Genomic DNA, 23509 nt, shown 5'->3' on the forward strand with positions numbered 1-23509 from the left:
ATGGTGGTGTGTAGGTGTATGTGAGGGATTTATCCTTTCCCCACTGAATCACTGCAGCACATCTTTTCAACCCTTCTGTACAGCAGAAAAGAGCCTCATGGCATTTCTCCTCATTTTCCTCCTTAAGGAGACAGCCAGCGAGCTCCACAGTGTGACCTGGCTGCACCCCAGCTCAAGGCCAAAAAGCAGTATGACCCCTCCTAGCCCCAGCAGAGGCATGCCTCGGGGAGCAGACAACACCTCCTCCTGCCAGCTGGCACCCCAAAACCACAGCCCAGCATGAAGGTGCTAAGTATGCTGCTGCTTTTCCAGCTGGACAATCGCTCCGCCACGAGCACCCTCTGCTCTCCCCACCGCCCCAGTGGCCCAGACCCAAGCCAAAGTGTTACCAAATCCCAATTACTGCAGTAACAAGTGTTTGCCCTTTAACTAGGGGCTGCTGGAAGACGCTTCATCACCATGTCTGAGCCTGGTGTTTGTGATGAGTTTTCTGTATTTTGAAAAGAAAATATGGAGGAAATGAGTTCTGCAGCTGTTGTCACGAGCAAAGCCATCACTGTGAGTAAAGGCAAGGCCATGAGCGCACGCTGTCCCTGCTGACCCTCATATAGATTCCTTACTTACAAAAAGACACAGGAGCTTTAGGCAGGTACCCAGCAATATAAATTTAAATTAAGAGGTTTTTTGGCTGCATAAGAAACAGGCACCTCCTGAAATTTCAAATTAACATTAAAGACCCTTCTGTAACAGCTGTTTAATCCAACAGTGCTTTCCAGCTGAGGACCAGACAGCATTAAGCTTCACAGCACCTTGATGAGACACAGCATCTGGTGGGCCCAATGCAAGCCTGTGGGCCCTACGAGGACCACGCCCATCCAGCATCCCTGTTTTTTTATTGAACTTCAGTCTCTGCTCAGCCCAGATCAAGTTAAAAAAAAATAAATAGCTGAAGGTTTTGCAATTATAGCTGTGTGCAGTTGGGAAGATCAATAACTAACTTGTGGTATAGTCTGTCCCACCCTTGCACCTTCAAGACAACAGTGTCTAGCTCCTTCCTTCCTCCTCCTATTTCCTCTCCCAGAACAGGGCAAGGTCACACTGGAAGTGCAGACAAAAAAGATCAGCAAATATTAAGCCATTGGTTCCGATTTCCCACACTGAATCTCCTCTGGGCTGGGAGAAGGCGGGGGAATTGCACCTTACTCTGGCACCACCGGTCCGAGTGGATACTCCCCTCTGCTTTGAATCACACCTGACTTCTATGCCATTGCAGCAACCAGGATCTTTTTGCAGGGTTTTCCGCCCACTTCTCTCTGATATTTTTGCTCCCTGGACTGTTTCTTTTTCCCTTTTACAGCCCATATCCCATTCAGTTTCTGTCCTCCAACAGTACTTCAGCGCTTGACCAGCAAGACGTGGGGCCACCATTTAGAAAAGGAGTTGGAACACTGTGGATCACCAAGACAACTGTTGAGGGCAGCCATAGGGCTGGGCAGCGATGCTCTGTCTCCTGAATTCCCAAAGACCACCAGTAACTGCCTAGTATCACCTCCTAGCAGATCTGCTTTGTTTGCGTTCTTGTCCGAATAAAAGCACACACAAAAGCAGAGTGCAGGAGGCAGAGAGGGCATTAAATACAACTGCAAGGCTGCAGACCCTTCCTGGGTTTTAATTCCTCCCTCCTTCCCTTGGCTCAATAAAGCCACGCAGGGTGTGCACATAACAAGGCCACCCATAAACAAGGATTCAACCACAAGAGCAGGAAAAGGCTTCCTCCAGTGAGAGCTGCAGTTCAAGCTACTCCCTTCCTCCCCTATCCCCAGAAAATTAACATCTCCTTTTTGAAAACACAATTAAAAAAAAAAAGAAGGAAAAACCCTGGGGAAACTAAAGAGTTCTCACGGTGAATTTTATTTTGTAAGCAACAATATAAACATGTGAATAAGAACAGGCATCACCTGCAGGGCTGGCCTTTGATCCAGAGTACCCTGAATCTAGCAACCCTTCAAGAGGAGATGAGGGCAAGACTTCACCTATGACTCCAGAGGCTAGCCGAGTTGCAGTCCACCAAGACCTTTGTCATGGGAAGACCAATGCTTGAATATTTGCAATTACCAAATGTATGTGCAATCTCAAAATGTATCTCCCACCTCCCCCCCAGGTTAAAAAAAAAATAATAAATCATACAGCTGCAAACCAGTAAAAAAAATTGCTTCCAGCTTATTGAGACTGAAATGGCCTGTTGGACTATGAACTGAAATATCATTCTAGAGATAACCAACTGGTCATGACACAAAGTACTGTATTTACAACTCAAAAATATAACTGTTATACACTTTAATTTATAGCAAATTTAATACATTAGTGTTTACAAAATAAATTCTGGACTCAACTGAAACAGTGTGCTGCTTAGCAAGTTCTTTTTCCTTCCTCTCACTTTAATCAAAGAGACCAGCAAGCTTAAGAGCTTCTTCTGTGATCCACACACAACTTTTGTTCATGCCAGATGTTGGAAAAAACCAACATTTCCTGCATCTCTAAAGTCTTGTGGCTTGGTACCTTCTATTGCTCAAGCTGTACAATTCAAACCTCAAGCTGTCCTTTAACAAATTCCACACACGTCTCATGAAAGCTAATCAGATACTAACCAGGGCACTGGCTAACGTTACAAACTGAAGAAATATCTTATCTGTACTACTAGCTCACACAACAGGAAAGAGGAAATATAACTACACATTCAATCTCTTATTTCTAACAGCAAAGCTGTGAACTCCATTGCTTAAAGATACTTCAGTAAGTGAAACAGTACCATACAGTTCAAGAAACATTTTTTTAAAAAAACCCAAACATTTTAATAGTATAAAAAGTTGTTTACTGGTGTTTCTACTATAAAGCTTTGTTCCACAAATCAAAAGTGATAATTAGGTATGTTGACAGTGATAAGAGACTGCAGCGTAGACATTTCAGCTCACATTTTGCTGACCGTTTCAGCACAACACAGACTGCGACTGAATCGTTAATACACATCTATGACACAGAGCAAACTGCAGACATGAAGTGCACACCTGAATATGGAAGTTTACCCACTGGCACGGTAATTTAGTTTCTTCAGCCCTCCCTTTCCCCTCCAGAACATGTTATAGGCAAAAACTGTATTCAGAAACTGAGGCATATAACTATATTGACTGCAGGAAAGCAACTCTTATTGAAGGAGTTGCACAGAGGAAAAACGGATGCACACAAACACCACGGTAAATTCCAAAGTGATATGCTGACTACTTCTCCTTAGATAAAATGACATCTGCAAAAGTGAAAACGTACAAAAAATAAAAACTGTCAAATAAATAAAGAATACAGATGTTAATTAATCACATATATAAAGAAACGTATTGGCATACTGTATGCAGTATACGGTATATTCATAGAATCATGTGGGCTGGACAGTACTTAAGGAGTCACATGCTAAAGACGTAGCTCCTTGTCTCTCTCCTCCAAAAGATCATATGGTTTCTGGATATCAAGTGCAACCTTTTACACCGATGCATAAATCCTGCATCACATTCCATCTTCACCACACCCAGGATGCATTTTGGTTTTTGGTTTTGTTTTGTTTTTAAAAAAAAAGATCCACAGAGTAGTCCAGAAAGTTATAACGGTCTGAATCACAATTTTTGCAGCCCTGTCCACACTACTTGGTCTCTTGGGTTTCCTACCAAATGAGATTTTAGTAATTGAACAGTATATCAAACCACAGTTTTTCCCAATGAAATGAGAGCCAATCATATGGACTCTTCCATACTCTTACTGGCATTTTCTACACCCCTGAACTGTAGGTAGGTATTATGCTGTAAGTGTGTTACACAAAGGCTGCTGACACCATTGAAAGTGATGTAACAATAATTAAGTGTCCAGTACGTCCGCTATGATACAGAATCAGGGTCTAGGTCTATCAATGCTATATCAACATAACATTTTAAACCATGAAGTATTTTATGCATTTTCCTTTTTTCTACACATATTGTTGCAAACTTCCTGTTAATTGTGTCACGAGGTTCGCATTCCTAATTCTCCAAGGATCTTAATTCAAATGTTTAACAACCATATCTATGCTAGGTACACTTAAAAGTAGACATTGAAATTTCAAGTAAAATGAACTGTAGCCACATCTACTGGACTCAATACACGTCCCGACATCTAGATTTACTTTGATAAGTTATACAAATACATAATACATTCTTAAATAATGAAGACCCACAATATTAATTTGTGAATCTTCCCACGTTATAAAACCACTTTTACAGGAATGTTTATCCATCTGTATTACTGTTCTAGTTTGCAGTGTCTCTTGCTTTCCTCTTTCCACAGATTACTGTACCAGTTCTTAGGCTTTGGCTATTGAAATCTCTTATTTGAATGAGGCAACACTGGTTATTAAGGCTGTTTTTTTTTCTCTTGTGAAGTTTCATTCTTTACTATGACACCATATTCCAGAGCAGAATGACTATCTTGTGTCTTCAGGTTCTGTTTTTATGACCTTCCTTTCTATGTTGTTAAAAGCTGAATGAGGAAAATCCTTTAAAATACCAAGGCCTTCTGCATTAAGAAATTAAAAAAAAAAAAAAAAAAAAAAAAAAAAAAAAAGATGTTAGAAACACTGCTTGGAAACAAATACATTCTGTTCTTAATTCAAGAAAAAGGTCCATGAGCCACATGGATACTAACAGTTGAAGCCACAAATTCTGCCTCTTCCTACTGGGCTTTAACCTAGCTGGGCTAGAACCACCTCAGTCACACTGCAGTGATGACAGAGTAATCACCACAGACTTAATGCAATTCTCTCCAGGAGCAGAGCTCAGGGGCGATGCGCTCTTCACTTGCACTTTGAAAGGGAACTGTAAAAATCCCCAGCTAGAAATTTCACTAAGTGGATTATCACTGGTGTTGGGACAAACTGCAAAAAAGATGAGCTAAGATTGCAAGATACCAAAGTGGAAGACGCAAGACTCTGCCCAGTCTTCAAAACAACTACTTTTGCATCTTGCCTTTCAAATAACCTCTTTCCCATTGCATCTTCCAAACTCAGGTGGAATTTTATTATTATTTCTAAAGTTTGTGAGAGTCTCAAGAATTCCTGGCTTTATTCCCTGTAGATTTCACAACGGATTCTTGTTGTCTTCTATCAAATTAGAATGAGTTCCTCCCAAGGCCAGAGGTAAATTACAAGATTGCCAGTGAGCAGTAGTCAGTGAACGGGAAACCCAGTTCAAAAGAGTTACTGTGTGATTTGGTTCACAGTACAGAAACAGTGCTAAGTCCTTATAAACCAGAACAAAAGGTCTTTTTATGAAAAGTCTGATTTCTTTATACAGAATGAAGCCGTGTTATAATCAAACTGCATTACAATGACAGCAACATAAGTATTTAATAGGAGTAGTTTGGGTCAATACTGCTTTCTGAGGACAAACACATGCCCAAACTTGCCTAGTTACTGCATCCTCTAAGCTTTTCCTAAATCATATTCCACCTGATTCTAGATTAGCAAGTAACACTCCTCTTGAAGTTCTGTCCAAAGCCTCGATTAAAAGATTACACACAAAGTATGCCAGGCTGAGCTACTAGCTTCTTTGCTCAGAGACATCATGTATTAGTAAGTTCATCACAGGCTTTGTAAGAACTAGCGGGTAATTTATTTACAAGGGACAGCACTAACCTGAGGACTGGGACTTTGCCTCACCGCTGGGGTAAAGCCGGATCAAATCACTGCACAGAGGTTTTCCAACATGCTGCTCTCCATCAAGTGAAATGTGCTGCAACTGTCTACTTGGCAGATTTGATATTCGGAGATTCAGAGGTCTTTCACCTGGAAGTCGTTCGCAGTGAAACATCAATGCATTAAAAGCAAAGCAATATTAAAAACCAGGTAGAGATTTAAAGATGTACGAATTCTATCAGCAAAAGTGCACCCTAAATGCTAGCTCTCAGGGAAGTTTTCTAGCAAAGCAAGGCTTATGTAAATATGCTGCTTTGCAGACTATCCCACAGGCATTGCTAGAAAGGGACACTCAACCATACAAAAAAAACCACCCAACACCAAAACAAAAAAAAACCCTCTCTTATTCTGCTCAAAAAACCCCTTTGAGATCCTAAAAATTCCTGCTCCCACAGCACAATCCCTTTGAGATCCTAAAAATTCCCACTCCCACTGCTCGATGAATAAATGGTATAAAGCCTGCACTATCAAGAGGAGCTGGATCTGTGCACCTAATTCTTCCTGTATACTTGTGTACTGCATTGCTTGGCCAATACTCCCAAATGAAGACCTGTGTTTTAACGCTTCCTTACATCGATTCCCTTAGTTTCTCCCTCTACTGCTTCTCTTCCCCCCTCTGAAACAAACTAGTTCTTAAAAACAGATACAAGAGCTTCTGGTTCTTTCTTGTGTTTATAACATTTTGTCTCGTTTCACAACAGTAAAAAAAGAAATCCAAACAGAAAGTGCTCAAACAAAACAAACACTCCTAAAATTAATTCAATCTAAGGAATAGCCAGTTGGTAAATCAAAGAGGTAACTGCAAAACTGTAAGCTTTTTGAAGAACAACAAGCTACTAAGAACATCATTAGAATCTGCCTTGTTCTAAGTAATTTACATAGCCAGCTCCTCAGGTTTTGTTCCTAGACTGCACAAACAGGTAAACAAAAAGGGTTACCAACTACATTATCTGCTTTACTTTCAATTCCACAGAGCAAGAACACAAATGAAATGCAACACTTTGTTCTGTTTTCAAAACTTTGGATAAAGCTAGAGCCAAGTTCTGCCCTCAATAATAGTAGTAATGCACCCTACCTTCCTCCCTCCCGACGTTATCCATAGGGAAAGCAGTTTGCCAGATACATTACAGTAACAGAGCAGAATCTGACTGCACCTCTGATCGCATTATTCAGACTGTAAGCACTTCAGGGCAGAGACCATGCCCATTCAGTGCTCAGTGTTCTATACTACATAAGTAACACCACTGACAAAGGCTGTATAATATCAAATGCGTTTGCATTTGCTGGCAGCAACGCCATGCCTGGAAGCTACCATACCTTGTCCATCAGCGTTATCTAATGATATGCCATTGGGGCTGTGCTCTTCTGAGTTTTGTCTGTAACACCCTGTGGAAAGACGTCTCTCTAATGCAGCCTGGTTGCAAAGAAACTCCATCTGTTTTGCCATCACCTTTTCCGACTGCAAATAAAGCAAAAAAAAAAAAAAATCCCTTTATATACATACATATAGTGAGTCAAAACACAGAAAAAACCCCCCAATATCAGATAATAAGACTAACAGCCCAGATAAAGGTTTTTGTTGACTCATATGCACAGATGTATGCTTTACAGTTTCTTCAAAACTATCAAGCAAACAAAATATTTTTGCACCCATAAAGATGTGCATCTGAATCACTCAAGGATACTTAAAATGCAAGCTGCTTAGTTCACCCATGCAGAAATGAAAAGTTAAATTCTGCTATTCAAAAACATACAAAAATAATTTTCTGCACTTTAGGACTGCAGGTTACGTGAAGAGAATCTCAAGAAAAGTGAAAAATAATGTCTTAATTATCCAGTTAGCTCTGTTCAAATATATGTCTTCACAAAGTATTCCAAGAGCAACGGCAACATCTGCTAAAAACTTATGCCAAGATTTCACCAGACATCTTGGAATCTTTATTTTTGGAAGCAGCACTACACAAGCTTAAAAATCTGCCATTGTGAAAGTGTAGGATGACAGTATGTTTGTGGGGGATAAAGGTGTGAAATGTCTGTCTAGAAGAAGAACAAGACCTATACACCTCTAGAGAGTGAAACTAAACAATGCAGTGCAACGTGGGAGGAAATGGCGTCTGAATGTTTGTCATTGACTTTAATGCCAAGAGATTTATAACTTTCAATAAAGTCTTGGTCTTGAGAATGTAAATAAGCATCTTGCAAAAATAAAAAGAAAATCACAAGTCAAGAAAGTTGATTTAGAAGAACCACAACGAATGTAAGAACAGAAAGTGCACAAACTTAACATCTACGATTGATAGGAAAAAATTCATTTCTCTTTCAGGTACTGCCATAGTTGTTTCAACTAGTACAGAGACCTATTAATTGCAGAACACTTAACTTTTCTTGGGCAACGATGAAAAGCCCTGACTTCCCACAGAAGTCTGCTTACTCAGCATAGTTCAACAATTTACAAATACAATGACAGCATAACAGACCAGCAAAATCTGAGCTTCTCCAGCACAGCGATGATCCTGAGAGCAGCGTAATGACACAACCAGTATTTCCTTACTCTGGCTTAGAGCTCATCAGGTTCTGCAGAAGAGCACCTATAACTCAAGCTTGGTCTTAGGAGGTAGGTAAAAAAAGAAACTATTTTCAAGCAGTTTACTTTCAAGTGCACTTTACCTTTGCTATTCTGTCACAACTTCTGAACTGTAAAATAATTTTTAAAAAGGATAAAATATTTCTCACTCATGCCATCTTTGTTGTTTAATTGCAATAAAACCAGAATTTTAAACTGCAATGATGCTTCTGATCACCGTAGAAAACCTGTAGAGCTGCAGATACATTTAAGAGTAAAATAAATCTCTAGTCCATTGTTACATACAAGTGACCAATGAAAACTTCAAAGCAGGTACAAGATGAAAATAAGCTTGCAAATACCAAGTTCATTTAATCATTATGTGACATCAGAACACGCAGCATAACTGCTTTTCGATGTACCACAGTGAACAGATTTGCGCGACTGTACATCACTTTGCAACAGAAGAAGGTAAAAGACAGGGTAACACATCTAGTCTCAGAAAACAGGAGTGTAACTCCTAAATGCATTCTTACATGAAAATTCGGTGACTACGTTTGCCCAAACCAGGTACACAAAATAAATTTGTTGCAACTTAGCATGCAATCCCTCCTTGGCAACAACTGGTAGTAGGAGATGCGTATTTTGCCTCAAGGCTGGGATATGCTACAGAAAAGACAAAGAAATAATCGGAAGCCTGTCTTCATTTATAAAAAGCTTTCTGGATACGTGAAAACACTGCACTTCCAGCAGGCTAGATGTTATTTAGAAAGGCAATTTATCCTCTCAGATCCAGAGGTTTGCTATTTCCTAAATATATTGGCGTTTCTTCTTATAAGAAATGACAGAACTGAAGACTCCAAGATCGCCTACTCTATTCCTCTAGACTCAGTAACTTGAACTTTCCATTTATAGCTAGCAACGCAAGTAACACAGCACATACTGTACCAATAGTACCCTACTTGCTCCCAACAGGCAATCATGTATTTTCAAGCCTACTACACTAGATCTTACCTCCTTGGAACTAACAAGGGTAAAGCTGTAGCACTGTGTCAGAACAGTTTCAGGAGGCAAGCCCAAATTAAGAGTGATGCAGTCACAGCTAAGCTAGGTAGCCTTTGAAAATTGATGGTAATTACTTTAGTCATCAAAACAGTACATCAAAACCAACGTACAAAGACATGGCCTGTATTATTCACAGTGTAGTGTGGCTGATTTACCTGGGAATTAAGAGCTGTTGAGTCTTCACTCTTTCCTTTAGCCAAAGCAAGGGGCATTTTGTCTTGCTGATAGAGTGTCTGGACTGTGTCCTGGAAATCAGGATAACCATCCTATTGAGCATAAGAAGAAAACAAACACCAAGAGGGCTATATTACTGATTTTTCTTCACCCTCCCTGTATACTCAAAAACCCCACCGCATTCCTGAACTTCTGTGAAAATTCTGGACTGCAATTCACATGTTCATGCTATCCACTCCATTTAAATGTGTGCATAAAACACACACTGCCCCTCTACAACAACCGCTATATATCGAAAACGGCATACACAGACAATCATATCTCATCTCTCACAGTTTCAGGTGAATCCAGGCTACTGTTGTCACTGACATTAAACTAGTTTACATTCAGCCTTGCCAGGCGGATTTAGACCTGTGGTTTCTGTCACTCGTTACATACAGTAGCTTTGGAGATTCTTAAGAAATCAAGTTCATATGCAGTCAAGAATAAGGCACAGCATCTGGATACACTAAGCTCAAGAAACTGAGCAAATCCTTCTGAAATTCAACATATTTCACACAGAACCTATACTAGTATCACAAAATGAAATATCACCATTTTAAAAGTAGGGTACCAAAGACTTTATATACTATGGGAAATCATGATTCCATAATTCTTTCAGTTTCAAATGCTTATGACATGCAAATCTCTTTTGCAGCTTGCATATGTACCAATAAAGCAAATAAAGTTCCTGTGAAAGCCTGCCAGACTCCATTAAAATAAATTAATCATCGAAGCAAAGGTTGAAGATGAGAAATTTATCCTGCTCGACATTATAAAACGAAAGCAGAGGAATATCCTGGTTTAATGTTTACAAAAGCACAGTATAGGTGACTTAAAATGTGAGAGGAAGCTACAGACCTTAAGACAGACCCTAACCCAAGAACTGTGACATCTGTCACTGAGGATCTGTAGACCAAGGTACATCAAATTAGGTATATTTTCCTTGCAGATTCTAGAGGCACATGCATGTAAATAACAACATTTTTTTCAATAGCTGGACAAATGGGTTACAGCCCAAGAACACGAAAAGTGATCTTTCAGAAAAACCACAGGGGAAGGGCTACAAGGTCCATGCCATTGGCAGGCTGCCCACCGACCTGCAGAGTGGTGGTCGGACTCACATCAGGTAGCCAGACCCTCAGTGCAACACAATGCCAATAAAGCTATTTTTTATGATGAGGGGAAAAAAAAAAAAAAAAAAAAAAAATTCTGTCTGAACATTGCGTACTGCTTTTATCCACCCAACATACTACCTCAGGGAAAAAATAAACACGATAGGCATGCAAAATTTCATAACCAGGTAAATTGCCACAAACCCTCATCCTCTAGAAACAAAGGCTTTGCAGCACATTTCCATGAGCACTGACCATTTTCATAGTTATTTGTTTGGGAGAGGAGAATGACTATGTGTAGGAAGATGAGAAACTAAATACACAAAAACCTATCACTAGGGATCCTATTTTTGCAACAAAACAGGTAACACTGCTCTCTACAACGTATCTGTGATCACTTGCCAATACAAAACCGAAAGCTGTTTCCTAAAAGCGGGACCAGCAGCCCGTTGCTGCATGTTGTCATGACTGTCACTCGTCAGTCACGCAGGTAACTCTCGATGACGATGCAGTTCTGGATCGCCTTCCCAGAGCCCTTCCCCACTGCTGGCTGCTCGCCTCCCCGCTGCCCCATCGGTGAGGGCTGACAGCAGCAGGCTGGGCCAGGCGATGACCTGCTCTGCACCAGGTTTGCCCAGAAGTTCCCTTTCCCTCTGCGGTCAGGAGGGCCTGCTATGTGCAAAGCAGCATTTTTGTTTTGCTGTGCTGCTGCTCAGTTGTTTTTCAAGCAGCTTTGTGCAGCAGATGTTCTCAGTCCCACATGTGCTTTTCGCTCCCTCTAATGACATTTTGCCTATGCAAACAGTAGCTTCTACTGCTTTTGCTGGTTTTGTGATAAACACAAATCCCACACTTTAACTGGTTTTCTTTTCAGCCTTCTCATCAATGGTGGAGGTGGGCCTTTCCACTCCATTCCCTCCATCCGTACCAGCACCAAGGGAAGACGCTTCCTCACAGCCTCTGCTCAGGTCTTTCTGCCTGTGCCCCCTACTCCTACGGAGCTTTGTGAAATCATCTTTTGCAAGCTCTCCCCACCCTTCTCATTCAGCTGAACGGAGACATCGACACACAGAACAATTCCTTTATACCACAGACAGCAAGAATATTTTTTTAAACTCTCTGTCTTTGCTCTCTTGGCTGTTCATGCTGACTCTGAAGGGGAACCCCGTCAATCCCAATGCAAAGCAGCAGCAGTGATGAGCAGTCTCTGTCTCCACGATTTCTGTGTGATATACCTGTGACTTGTTTTGCTTTCTAGCTGGTACCACAACAGCTCATCGTTTTGAGCAGTGCTGGTACAGAGTCATGGAAAACGACAAAATAAGGAGTGCCCCCGCCCCGAAACACCTAGGCGGGAGAGATCCTTGCTCTGTAGAAGGATGTGCCATTTCCATCCCTATTTCCCTGTCCTGGTCTTCACCCAGAGCAGATTCAGGAACTACAACCCATTTTTTATAATCTGCTTCCAAATCCCAATTCACTCCATTCCCTTTTTCACTCCCTCCACACCTTTAGTCTGTCATTTGCCTGGAATTTTTTCCCCTTCTCCTCTCTACACTTCACTCCCACAGCTCGCCCACCCACTCTACGAATAAGAGGGGGAGAGCTCGCAGGGGAAGAGAAAGGCTTTTACAGGTAATTTGATGTAATTCATGGCATATTGTTTCTTTGTAATGCTTGTGAGTTTCATATTCATGAAGAGGATAAATTTACAATAGTAACCCAGCAATGTTGCAGCTTGCACACACAGCTCTGCTAGCTCTGCTCAAGGATGACCTTCAGAGTCTCTGGAGGTTTTTTTAAGTGTTATTATATTTCAGGAAATTAACTCATCTTTTTTTTAAGTAATCTTTTACACTATGCAAACAGGGTGTGAAGTCTTTCCAAATTCAAGCACTAGTATTTTAGACCACGCTTTGCAGAGACATTAATGACTAATGGGTAAAGGAATGGTGAATCAAAATACAGAGTTCAGCCTTAAAAGAGAAAAGCAAAATGACCTTTACCAAAAAAAAAAAAAAAAAAAAAAAAAGCACCACCCTCAAAAAAAGAGATAAGAAAAGAAAGAAAAAAGAAAAAAAGACAGAGCTAGTTACAACAACAAAATAACCCATGTTCAGATCCTCAGATCAGGTCATGTCCTCTGCATGACACTAGCATGATAGGGAGCTAATAGCCACAATGAAGCAATGAAGCATTACAACTTTAAAAACAGGATAAGGAATTCTTATCCATAACAGAAAGAAAAATCTGCAGCATTTGCTACCATTTTCTTTTTACCTCTACCTTTCTAAAAACAAACAAACCAACCCCCACAAAGTCCTCAAACTCACTAAAACAAGGACCCTTTTTTTTTGCTTCCAAAATGCAAGCCCCAATAACTCAAAACACTGTACGTAGAAGTGATATACTATGTAATACTGCATCTTTTTAAAATTTCTGTGAAGAGTCCATGATTCACAGCGTATCTCAGAATTATAATTCACTGAAGTAATGGTTTACTCCTTGGAAGACTCCCAAATTCATAAGGAAAAAGACATTTATGCTGACAACAACTCTGGTCATTTCATAATTAATAATGCTATGCTATCAAATGAAAGATTAGTTTATTTAGTTTAAGTTTCAGTTTCTTGTTTTGGAAAAATGTCCTATTTCTGAAATAGTAATTTGTAGTTAGGACATGAAATTTTCAGAAGAAATTTAAAATATCACTGGTAATTTTAGATAAAAAGAAAACCAAGTAACATCCTTTCTCAGAATTACTGAACTAAAAAGTGCCTAGAGAAAGAAGGCCTTCCAGACTCTGAAGATTTCACCATGCAGAAAATACGGGAATGCACATCCCCTAAGTCTGTCCAAATTTCCTGCTCTCCAAAAAAACTAAAGTTTCAGCCTGTGTTTTTCAGGATTTTAATTTTACTTTTTCTTTCAATGAAAAAATCACCTCACTTGCAGTGTGTCATTTTAGATACTTGCTCATCATCAATTATTACTGAATGAAGGAAAAACTTCCTAATGCTGAAATCTAACAGTCAGCGAAATACTACATCAAGCAGGGGAGTGGCAGCTCCCCACCAGCTCTCACAAACTAGGACTAGACTGGACAAAAAAAGGGAGACTCAAACAACCATCCTGCAACGTGTTGTTCAAGGCAGATAATGGTGAAGGTGGATAAAATCATTTAATGCCGCTCTTCCCTGCTCTTTTTTTGTCAAAACGCAAGGTCAAAGCAAATCCCAACACATGTAAATAACATTACTGATCTATAATCAAAGCTACCAGTAAATCCTCAATGCACATGTATATTTTGTATTACATAAACTCAAACTACAACTGCACGGACTGATGGAAGATAATAAATAAATAAAAAAGAGCAACTCCTTTATACCTAGTCACAACTGCCTTTTCAAAACTAACTGCTCTCACCGGGGTTTGCCTCACAGGAAAAGCCTTTGTACAGGTAACAAAGCACCGCGCCGCTGAAAAAAAAAAAAATGAATGCAACATTTATCACAGAAGGAGTTACCTATGAGAAACACATGCCAGAATATGCCACAACTTTACAGGTAAAGAATATATTGCACATCCATGTCACATACAAATCTAGCTCAGGCCTAGCTTACATTCTAAAGCACATTTAACCTACACATTTTGGAGTAGACAGTACAGTTAAAAACCTCCCACAATACTAAGGATGAATTAGATATCCACATTAACAGTGAAACAGTAATTTGTTTAAAAAAAAAAAATTAAAAAGGAAGCTCTGCTACTCTTGGGAGATATATAGGTATACATACTTATGATTTTTTAAATTATTAATTGAAAGTGACTTTTTAAAAGGCCTTAAATTTATTTTCCAGCAGCGGTACCTGAAGAAAAACGTACAGTACACGTGTGTTGCCCCTGCACTCCTAACAAGAAACTCCCAACATCTCCCTAATCAACATCTTGTACAGGTATATACATCAGCCATGTATACATGTGCTTTTTATATAAAACTATTTACAAAAACCTGTAAATTAATATCTACAGGCACAACCATTTGTGTTGACATACATAGCTTTTAGTTAGCTTGTGACTTTTCAATATGATCAGTTTTACAATTTATAGCATAGTCAGAGATGGCTAGTATTCTGCCATCAGTCCTCATCCAGAACTCTGGATTCTGGACACGATCAAAAGCTGACCCAAGTGAATTAAGCAAACCCCACCTCATACTGACTTAAAAGCAGGAGGCCTTATGGGAAGACATTTCCTACAGCGCTTGAGCTTATTCCACCACAGGGAGTCAGTCAGTCCCATTCCCCCTACTCCTACTCACTCAAGAGTGCGAAACACCGAGAGCAACTTCACCATTAAGCAAATCCTACTCTTTACCCCTGCTCCTACAGGTTTCTCCATCAAGCATTTACATTTGCAGAGACAGTAGTGATGTTCTCCCCCTCTCTCTCTCACGCCCATCAACTGTTTGTCAAATGTTTTTCTGACAAATTTCCTTAAGACAGATCCCTTCAAAACAAAAGTGAATTTTAGTATGCATAGGTCAAAATACAGAAGTCAATACTGTACCTCTATCTTGATTCTCTTTGGTGACAGCTCATCCCTTTCTCCACATTTAGATCTAGGAGAGAAGACACATACACTATCAGTAAACAGCATATTAGCCATCTGAAATAATGAAAAACAGAGTCAAGGGGAAAAAAAAAATAAAAATCAGGCAAGAACAAGCAAGATGCACAGAAAAAGCCTCCAATTCACTTGGACATGGCAGTAAACATCAGTCCAGTACAAAAGAACACAAGCGCCTTGTGCTGTTTTCAGAAGTGTCAAGAGACTCATGCACTCTTTTTCCAAAAAGGAAGGAAAGCTACCTGAGCACAGAGAATTACAGACATGCCTTCGGCATTGCTTACCAAGAACAGATTTATATTATACTAATCACTATGGGAGAAAGGGGAGCAAAGCAAAACCCGTAAAAAGCTCCTAGAAGTGTAGGAAAACGTATTTTGAAAGGATATTGCATTATACTTGAGGGAGTTAACATTTAAAAAAAATATATAGAAAGTATCAAGACTTTCAATCATATTTATTAATTCTAAAGTTTTAATTCTATTTAAGAGCTGTTGTCTTTGTTACTGTTTCATAACAGCAGTTAATTTAACAGAACAGTAACAACTGAAACTAGGACTCAGCTTCAGTTTCTTTAAAGCAAAGTTTGTAAGCCACTCCCTATGACCTTATGTTTTTTGTTTCCTGGAAACTAGCAAGCCAAATCTGTATATGAGAAAAAAAAACAATTGACACATTAAGCAGCTTTGGCTACCCTGCCTATTTATATTAACTTTGAAATACACAAATGCCTCAAATATTTGAAATGCCAGCCTCTAGGATGCCTCTCAACGTGGACCATCATCACAAAATCTGGAAAACTAGAGAGCAAATAAAAAGTTAATTTAAGACAGCTAATCTTACCAGTTTGAAAGCTTCACGACTTAAACAGTATTTTCCTACCCTCTTCAGAAAAGCCCTTTGCTAGCTATAGAGCCAGAAGACAGTGTCTCTAGTGCTTCAAAAGAAATGCAATCAGCTCCCTGAAAGTAAAGGTCCTTTGAGTTAATTAAAACCTTACTTTGTGGTCCTGTAAGTATACTTGTATGTAACTTCTCGAGAGATTTGCCGAGCTAGTGCGAAGAGTTCATCTCTCCTGGTCAACAACGCGTTATCTTTTACACACAGCTGAGCGGCTGCTTCATTAACTGTTAGCTGGAAACAAAACACAGAAACAGGGATTCATGACTTTGCATACTTTCACCCATTGTGCCTGTAAAAGTATCTGTTCTTATGAAATAATAAAAAATTTCAATTGCAAGTAAAATCACCTATAATTGTATACTAAACCCTGGAGGGTTTCTTAAGTTTATTTATACCCTTACTAAGCCAGGTAAACCTCAGGGAAGAGAAAAGATATCTATGTAGCTGGTGCATTTAACGTCCTTTAAAGTAAAACACTATTGTAAGACTCTCTCAATGTGTGCTGCTTGTGCCTCATCCCAGCATTAATTAAATCTCAGCATAAAACAGTAGCTCCGAATGTTCACAGTATTTGGCTCCCGAAGCCTGGTTCACAGGGAATACTATTTTTATAAACGCGATATGCCCAGGACTTGGAGGGCGGAGGGGGAACAACAAAAAAACCCTGACAGTGTGGATACAGATGGCTTTCCCTGGTGAATACAGCATCAATTCTGTAGAAGGTGATGGTTTAAGAAACGATTAAACTTTTTTTAGCTATGTTTCTCACCCTCGTGTTTGTGAAGACTATCTTCAGACATGAATCAAATCTAACTTGTTTCAAGGATGTTTTCTTGAGCCTGCCGGGACACATTTCTAGTGCCTCTGCTGCTGGCAATGGTTTCATAAAGGGGGGGTGGGGTGGGCAGGAAGCCTTAAGTTAAGGTGCAAAATGGTTTCACAATGCTCTGCAGAAGCCTATAGGAAGTGGTGATAGTGTCATGAATTATACCAGCTTAACAATACTGCTGTCTGAAGAGCCTGTGGTCAACAGCACGGACAAACAACAAAATGATTAACACAATAAGAGACACTGAAACTGAGATGCTGGGGAGGAGATTCCCTGCTCCTTCCACAGTAAGCAGGGGCTGAAAAGACATTTTCACTTCTTCCTCAGCTGAACAACAGCTAGCCCTTGTAATGAGGCATAACAGCAAGAGGCCAACAGAATACTACAGGTATTTTTTTTTCCAAAGTACCCACAACTCTTCTACTCTTTATTCCTAGAAATCAAGCTGCATTGAATGAGCACAGCTTCTCACAAATGAGCACAGCTGCTTTGCTGCTACTGTCAACAGTACGTTCTGTATCTGTCTCAGGCTAGTGAATATTAACAAAGCAGCTAGGTTTTCCACAGCACAGCCAGCGTATTCATGATGGATTGAGGTGTGCCATCCCCAGCCATTGATGTGGCAGTGCAAGGAACGGCCGCAGTACAGCGCACAGGGTTATGCGGCTGAGGACGGGCAGGACTGCACATGTGTGTGACCTCAGCCACCACAAACACTGCTCGTACAAGAAGCACTTTTCATGGAAGTGGACAGAAGGTGAAGCTGAGGACAGACCATCAGGCCTGCAGTTAAATGGTATCTCTTGGGAGAAGACAAAGAAACTTGCTCCTTTACCCTGCTGTCTACCATACTGCAGATCCTTACTTGTGAATTAAATCACAGAGGCCAGCAACTCACCTGAAACACTGCACGCTCCATCCCTGAAGGATGGAAGCTGTTGTAAGACATGAACAACACACAACCACCCTGTCCTTCACTGCCATGCTTGATGTCATCCAAATTAGGGGAAAAAAAAAAAAAAAAAATTGCCTAATGTGACACTTGTTCTCCAGGGAGGCTGAAAACACAAAAACATGTATCGGAAGAGCTGATTCTCTCAGCAGCTGTGCCCATGCACTATTCCTAGTAAAACCTCACACAGAATTGCTGTTCCTAGTATTTCCCAAGCGTTTTTTCCTGTGTTTAGCATTAAAGCCGCTGATCTGAGTAGGGCACTTCCTGCAATACCTGGATGCTAATCAGAGTGCAAACATGTCTTTAACAGGCAAACTAGGTATTTTGCCTGACCCTTTAGTCTCTGTACATACAAAAAAAAAGCACCATCTCACAGAGGTCAGATGTACAAGGGTGGGGAGTTTAGGTTTAATCTGTGAAAGATGTCTAGTTTACTATGTTCCTACAATACAATGTACTAAAATAACAAACTATTACCCCTTAGACAGCAACAGTTGTTCTACAATGTCTATCTACCTTTTAAAAAAAAACACAGGGGAAAAAAAAGATACAAAAATAAAAGCTTAATACAACACTGATGAAAAGAATTACTACCCAAAGCAGGCATTAATTTCTGTAACAGCAATAGCTATTACTTTGATGAGGATCAATAACATGGCTAATGTTTACAAAATAATTCAGGAATTTTTTTATCCCTCAATAAAGTGTTGAAAGGTTGCAAAGAGCTGAAATGACTGAAAATGCTTTGGGTAGTTGTAGGCAAAAGCTGTTTATCCTAATATATGAGAAAAGCCAAATGTTTGTTTGTTTGTTTTTCCTGGTTCCTTCTTTCAGGTCACATCCAGACTAACTGAACTGAAGTACATCATGGCTTCCTGCCTTTTCAGGAATCATAATACTGCAGATACAAAGTGTTGCATGCCTAAAAATAAAGATTCTGTTTGCTGGAAGCCTTAATGATATGGAGCAGCACATAACCATACAAGCTTTAAGGAAAGGGGTTCATAGATCCCCCCCACTAAAAAATACATCATTAAATACCAAGCCCTACTGTTTTGGTGAGTCAGCAAAAGAAAAGGAAGAGACTGAGCTAGACAAGATTTATTACTTGCATTTCTTATTCCTGTTTCTCACACTATTAGACAGGATTTTTTTTTGGTTTTATAGGTACCTAGACAAGCACTGAAATAAAAACACGCAAATTACAATCTGACTCAAACATGCACAGGTCACCAAGTTCAAGGGCATGCCTCGTACTCATCCCTCCTCCAGTTCAACTTTAAACATAAAGTGCTCTCTGAGACAATGGGATGGATTAAGGACGGTATGTTTATTACTTTGGGAACATCTTTGAAAGACTCTGCATCAGATTTTATGCTAGATCAGTGCCTTATGCAGATAATCCCACCAATAGCACACGCGTCCAAACCAGCTCAGTGTCTACGGCTCTCATTGGCCTCTAATGGCTGCTCAAGTCCTCTAAGACACTCCAGTGCCCATACTGAAACAGAGAATATTCTCACTAATTCACCACTAGTAATTCCATGAAGTTTGATTTTAATTTGCATGCAACTCCACTCTGCTTGAGGGGCTAGAGATACCCTGATCTTTACATTAAGCAGCTAACCACTACTTAAGCTTTTTAAATTCACAGTGAAGTTTATTCAGCTGTTCATTGCCAGCTGCAAGGAGAAACCTTGAACTGCAAGGCAGAATGACAGGCTTGGATTGTATCAACACGTGCAGAAACACAGTGTCTGGACAAGCAGAAACTTACCTCCCTGGTTGTTTAAGGTCCTTCCTCTGAGCAGCAAATTGTTTAATCCATCAAAAACAAAAATACCATTGAAGTTGAGTTTACAAAAGGCAAACTCTGGTTTAGCAGATTTTAAACCAAAAAAATGGTCTCGTTATTATTTGTGTATTTTCTGCTTTAAAATGGAAATGGAGAGAAAACTGTTCAAGACAAAACTTTGTGAAATCCAGCCTCTTTAAGGAAACAGTAAACCAATTATGAGCAAATTCTTCTTGCTTGCATGTGTGCAGTTCCCATCAAGTTCAGTGAGGCCCCACATGCGTAAGTGAGGCATAAGTCAACCACATACTCCTTTGATCCTGTGCCCTTAATCATAATAGCGATAGAAATATTTCCTAAAGCCAAACCATGCTCTCATTTCATTTTTAAACACGGTTTTACAATGTTGTAGTAAATATCTGTAGCACAGCACTAAAAAAAAAAAATTAACAAGGCAGAGCAGTTGTCCTTTCTTCCAGTTCTTTGCTACCCTGCTCTTTCAAACTACCACCCCACTATCCACTCCCCCAGCTTTGCAGAGCCTCTACTAAGCCTACCACAGGCCTGACAAAAGCTGCCCCCAGCAGCCACCTCCCACTACACTGCTGGATGCCAGGAAATTATCCCATGAAATGTCTGCCCAGATTTCAGAGTATTTTCTGCAGCTGCTATCCTAGAGAGAGACTGTGAAAGTGCACAGCTGTACATGTTGCACACCTTGACTGCCTCCAACCTCAGGTGGGGAGAACCTCCTTTCTCTGAATCCCGACTCTGCCGCAATGTACACAGGGCATCTACACAATTAATCCTTTCAAATCCTGCCTCCATCTCACACGCAACTTGTTCTGTCACAGGAGAGACTTCCGCAAGGTCAGGGGAGTAAGATAAGGTCTGTTCTTACACACTGGATGAATTCATAGATTGTAAGTGTTCGACATAAAGCCACAAAGCACGTAAGCGAAAGCTGCACAACTAAAACTGTGCAGTAGAAATGTGGCTGACTACTGACAAGTTCCCTTGGAAGCGTCTCCCCAGTCTGTAGTAAAAGCCCTTGTGAAGTCACAGCTGCCAATGTGCAGCTGCCCTATAAATGTAAATACATAAAAATATAAAGAAGTAAGCCTTGTTTCCTTCTGCCCTTTACTCAAAAGCATAAAGGGAATCTAGTCTTACACTATGGATCACACACGTACAAAACTTCTTCTTGAAGCGAAAAAAGGCTAAAGCCAGTACAGTTTTTTGGCACTCCTGTAAGATAAACATTGCCTTTCCTTTTGGGAGCTAAGCCTTACATGCCAAATTTTAAATCCAACTGAAATTTTGCAATCACTGTTAACTGTGAAAATGCTGATGCAGCATTCACATCAACAGCATTTTGGCACTGCTTTGAATTAATGTTTGTTCTCCTCCTGTACTGTACTTTGGCACTAGAGAACTATTCCCCACACAGGCACACCTATTGCATTACAACGCATGAAGTGCGAGCCTCAAGAACACCAGAAGAGAAGGGAAGGAGGCCCACATGGACTTTTAAGGACAAGATGGAACGGATGCTATGCAGGTATTAAAGGACAAACCTTCAAATTACAATACTGGAGATGGTCCCCTCCCTTCACCTTCACAAGAGTCTGCACTTCACTTAAGACCACTGTGCCCAAAAAACCCCACAGGTTGTATAATTGAGCTTCATCCCAATTCAAACACAAAAAATCCCACACCACTGGGTTCAGGGACCTCATCAGCAGAATCCTTTTTACCTCACAGGCACAAGCTACAGAGCAGGGTCTTGAAGTGAGGGAAGACAGCAGAGGGTAGTAACTAAGCCAGGTGATGCAGACACAAGCGATTTTAGTTACTAGTCTTCCAAACAACCAGTCTACTCTCAAAGCTGCAAGTGAACATCACGACAGGACTTCTTTAAAAATGTGCCGAACGCTTAGAATCCCAAGGGCCACGCTCAGTGCAATACTGGTTTGCTATTTCAGTGCCAAACGATTTAAACCCTCTGTCTGACAGGCCGCACCACTGACCAAGGAGTCTGATGACACCAAGCTGAAGTCACCGGCACATGCATGCACATAACCACCCAACAAAGGGTACTTCTACTGCACTCGAGATTTCTATCCCAGGGCAGGACTGCCTACAGCTCTTCTAAGACAGACAAGTCCCATCACCTGGCAAGAAGTGCCCATATAAAAACTGGACCCTGTGAACAGCATCTCATAAAAGGTGTAGGAACAGGGGAAGAAGCCCATCGCTGCTCAAGGCATTTTACCTCGTGGAGGGTGAGATGCTTGCCGTCCTTTCTTTTCGAGTCAAATCTGCCATATATTGCACTGTACTTCCTGATCTCCTCCTCTTTGTGAGGGTCCTCATCACTCATCTCAAAGATGTGACCAATCATCTTTGCCAGTTTCTTATTTGTTTTCAGTAACTCCTTGACTTCATTCAAGTCACTTTTGGGCAGGGAGGGAACCATACGTTCTACGCATTCAGCAACTGACAGAGCAGCGGCAGCATCCAGGGTCTCACTGTTTTCCTTTGGTGAAGCTGGAGAGCCAAGATCAGCCGGGGAAAGACTATGTTCGCTCTCTGTGGTGTGGTGTCCTTGCCAGAGTCTCGGTTCACTGCCACTCTGCAGCGATAAGTTCCCCACCACATCGGATTTGCTCGTGCCCACGCTCTGCACACACGTCGTGGCAGCACATTTTGGAATCTTCAGGTGAGGCTCTCTGGTGCTGCTGTTCCTTTCGTAACTGCTGCAGGATATCCCCAGCCATGCAGGAGACCCTTCCGGCAGCTTATATATTGGAATGCTGCTGACCGGTAAGGAGGTAAGAGGCTGGTTAAAGAGACCGGGGTTTGTGACCCAGTCCCTCAAAGCCTTCTGCAGCCTTCGGACATGAAGTGGCTTGCTAGCCATGCCTACGAGAGCCATTATCTCCAAAAACTCCTCTTCACCTGCTTCACAGAGCTGCTGGACATCATCACCACCCTGCTGAATGAAGGCATCAAAGTAGAATAGAAGATTTGCTTTTTGTAGTATTCGATACAGCTGCAATTCCCCAAGAGTTCTGGGTAGAGCTGACGCCATCACGGATGACAGAACCTGTAAACAGTAAAAACAGAGAGAAGATGAGCACCAGAACACCGATGCCTAGATGCATTCCCCCCACCGCCCATCCTCCCATAACGCTGTCAAGTCAGAGGACAGAATTTCTTTCTCTCATTATAAGAACGTGTATGGAAATGAAAAAAAGGGGCAAAAGCTCCATTTTTTGACTAGCTAACTTAATGGAAACATTTGTGAAAAAACCAAATCAGCAGATAGTTGTGATGCACCTACAAAAAAGATGATTCAAACGTGAAGCCAGCTTGCTTTCAGCATTCCCTCTTCATGTTTGTTCCCAAGAATGTCATTCAATATTGCTCACTGCTTCTACTTGACTCTCTCTTATATGTTCAGATCAAAATGACCACAAAACACTCTGAAGAATTACTGATCTCCTGAAGAAAAAGCCATCAGTCTCGATTCTTCTTAATTCTCATATCATTCCCCCTCCCCTCCCCACCCCGTCCCCCCATAGCAGTGTGGAGGACTGTAAAAAGAAAGCAAAGAAGAAAAGTGCTTCACAGAACCCCAGAGGATTAATGAAGCTGGATCAGTACAAG

At 40.7% G+C, this 23509-nt stretch overlaps 1 protein-coding gene across 4 annotated transcripts; it reads right to left on the bottom strand.

Moving 5' to 3' along the window:
• Nucleotides 1-1884: 1884 nt before the first annotated feature.
• Nucleotides 1885-22943, bottom strand: NAB1 (NGFI-A binding protein 1). 4 transcript variants are annotated; one of them, XM_009946877.2, is made up of 8 exons: nt 22113-22931; nt 16356-16489; nt 15296-15347; nt 9554-9664; nt 9296-9298; nt 7088-7229; nt 5711-5860; nt 1885-4593 (listed from the first exon to the last, which is right to left on the bottom strand). In XM_009946877.2, exons 1-8 carry the CDS (start codon nt 22929-22931, stop codon nt 4502-4504), a joined length of 1503 nt encoding a protein of 500 aa, XP_009945179.1. In that variant the 3' UTR covers nt 1885-4501. The 4 variants fall into 4 exon arrangements, with proteins under 4 accessions (XP_009945179.1, XP_009945180.1, XP_086321350.1 ...); XM_009946878.2 differs by lacking the exon at nt 9296-9298 and having other exon boundaries at nt 22113-22943; XM_086465224.1 differs by lacking the exon at nt 9296-9298 and having other exon boundaries at nt 9509-9664.
• Between the last annotated feature and the right edge of the window lie 566 nt (nt 22944-23509).

This window comes from Leptosomus discolor, chromosome 5 (genome assembly GCF_034619465.1).
Source record: "Leptosomus discolor isolate bLepDis1 chromosome 5, bLepDis1.hap2, whole genome shotgun sequence".
Lineage (NCBI taxonomy): Eukaryota > Metazoa > Chordata > Aves > Leptosomiformes > Leptosomidae > Leptosomus > Leptosomus discolor.

Coding starts and splice junctions, on each gene's coding strand:
- NAB1 (XM_086465224.1), bottom strand. CDS start 22,931: ATGGCGTCAGCTCTACCCAGAACTCTTGGGGAATTGCAGCTGTATCGA. Junction 15,348..16,355: donor TATACTTACAGGACCACAAA/GTAAGGTTTTAA, acceptor CTTCTCTCCTAG/ATCTAAATGTGGAGAAAGGG. Junction 9,665..15,295: donor CAAAGAGAATCAAGATAGAG/GTACAGTATTGA, acceptor TATGCTCAATAG/GATGGTTATCCTGATTTCCA.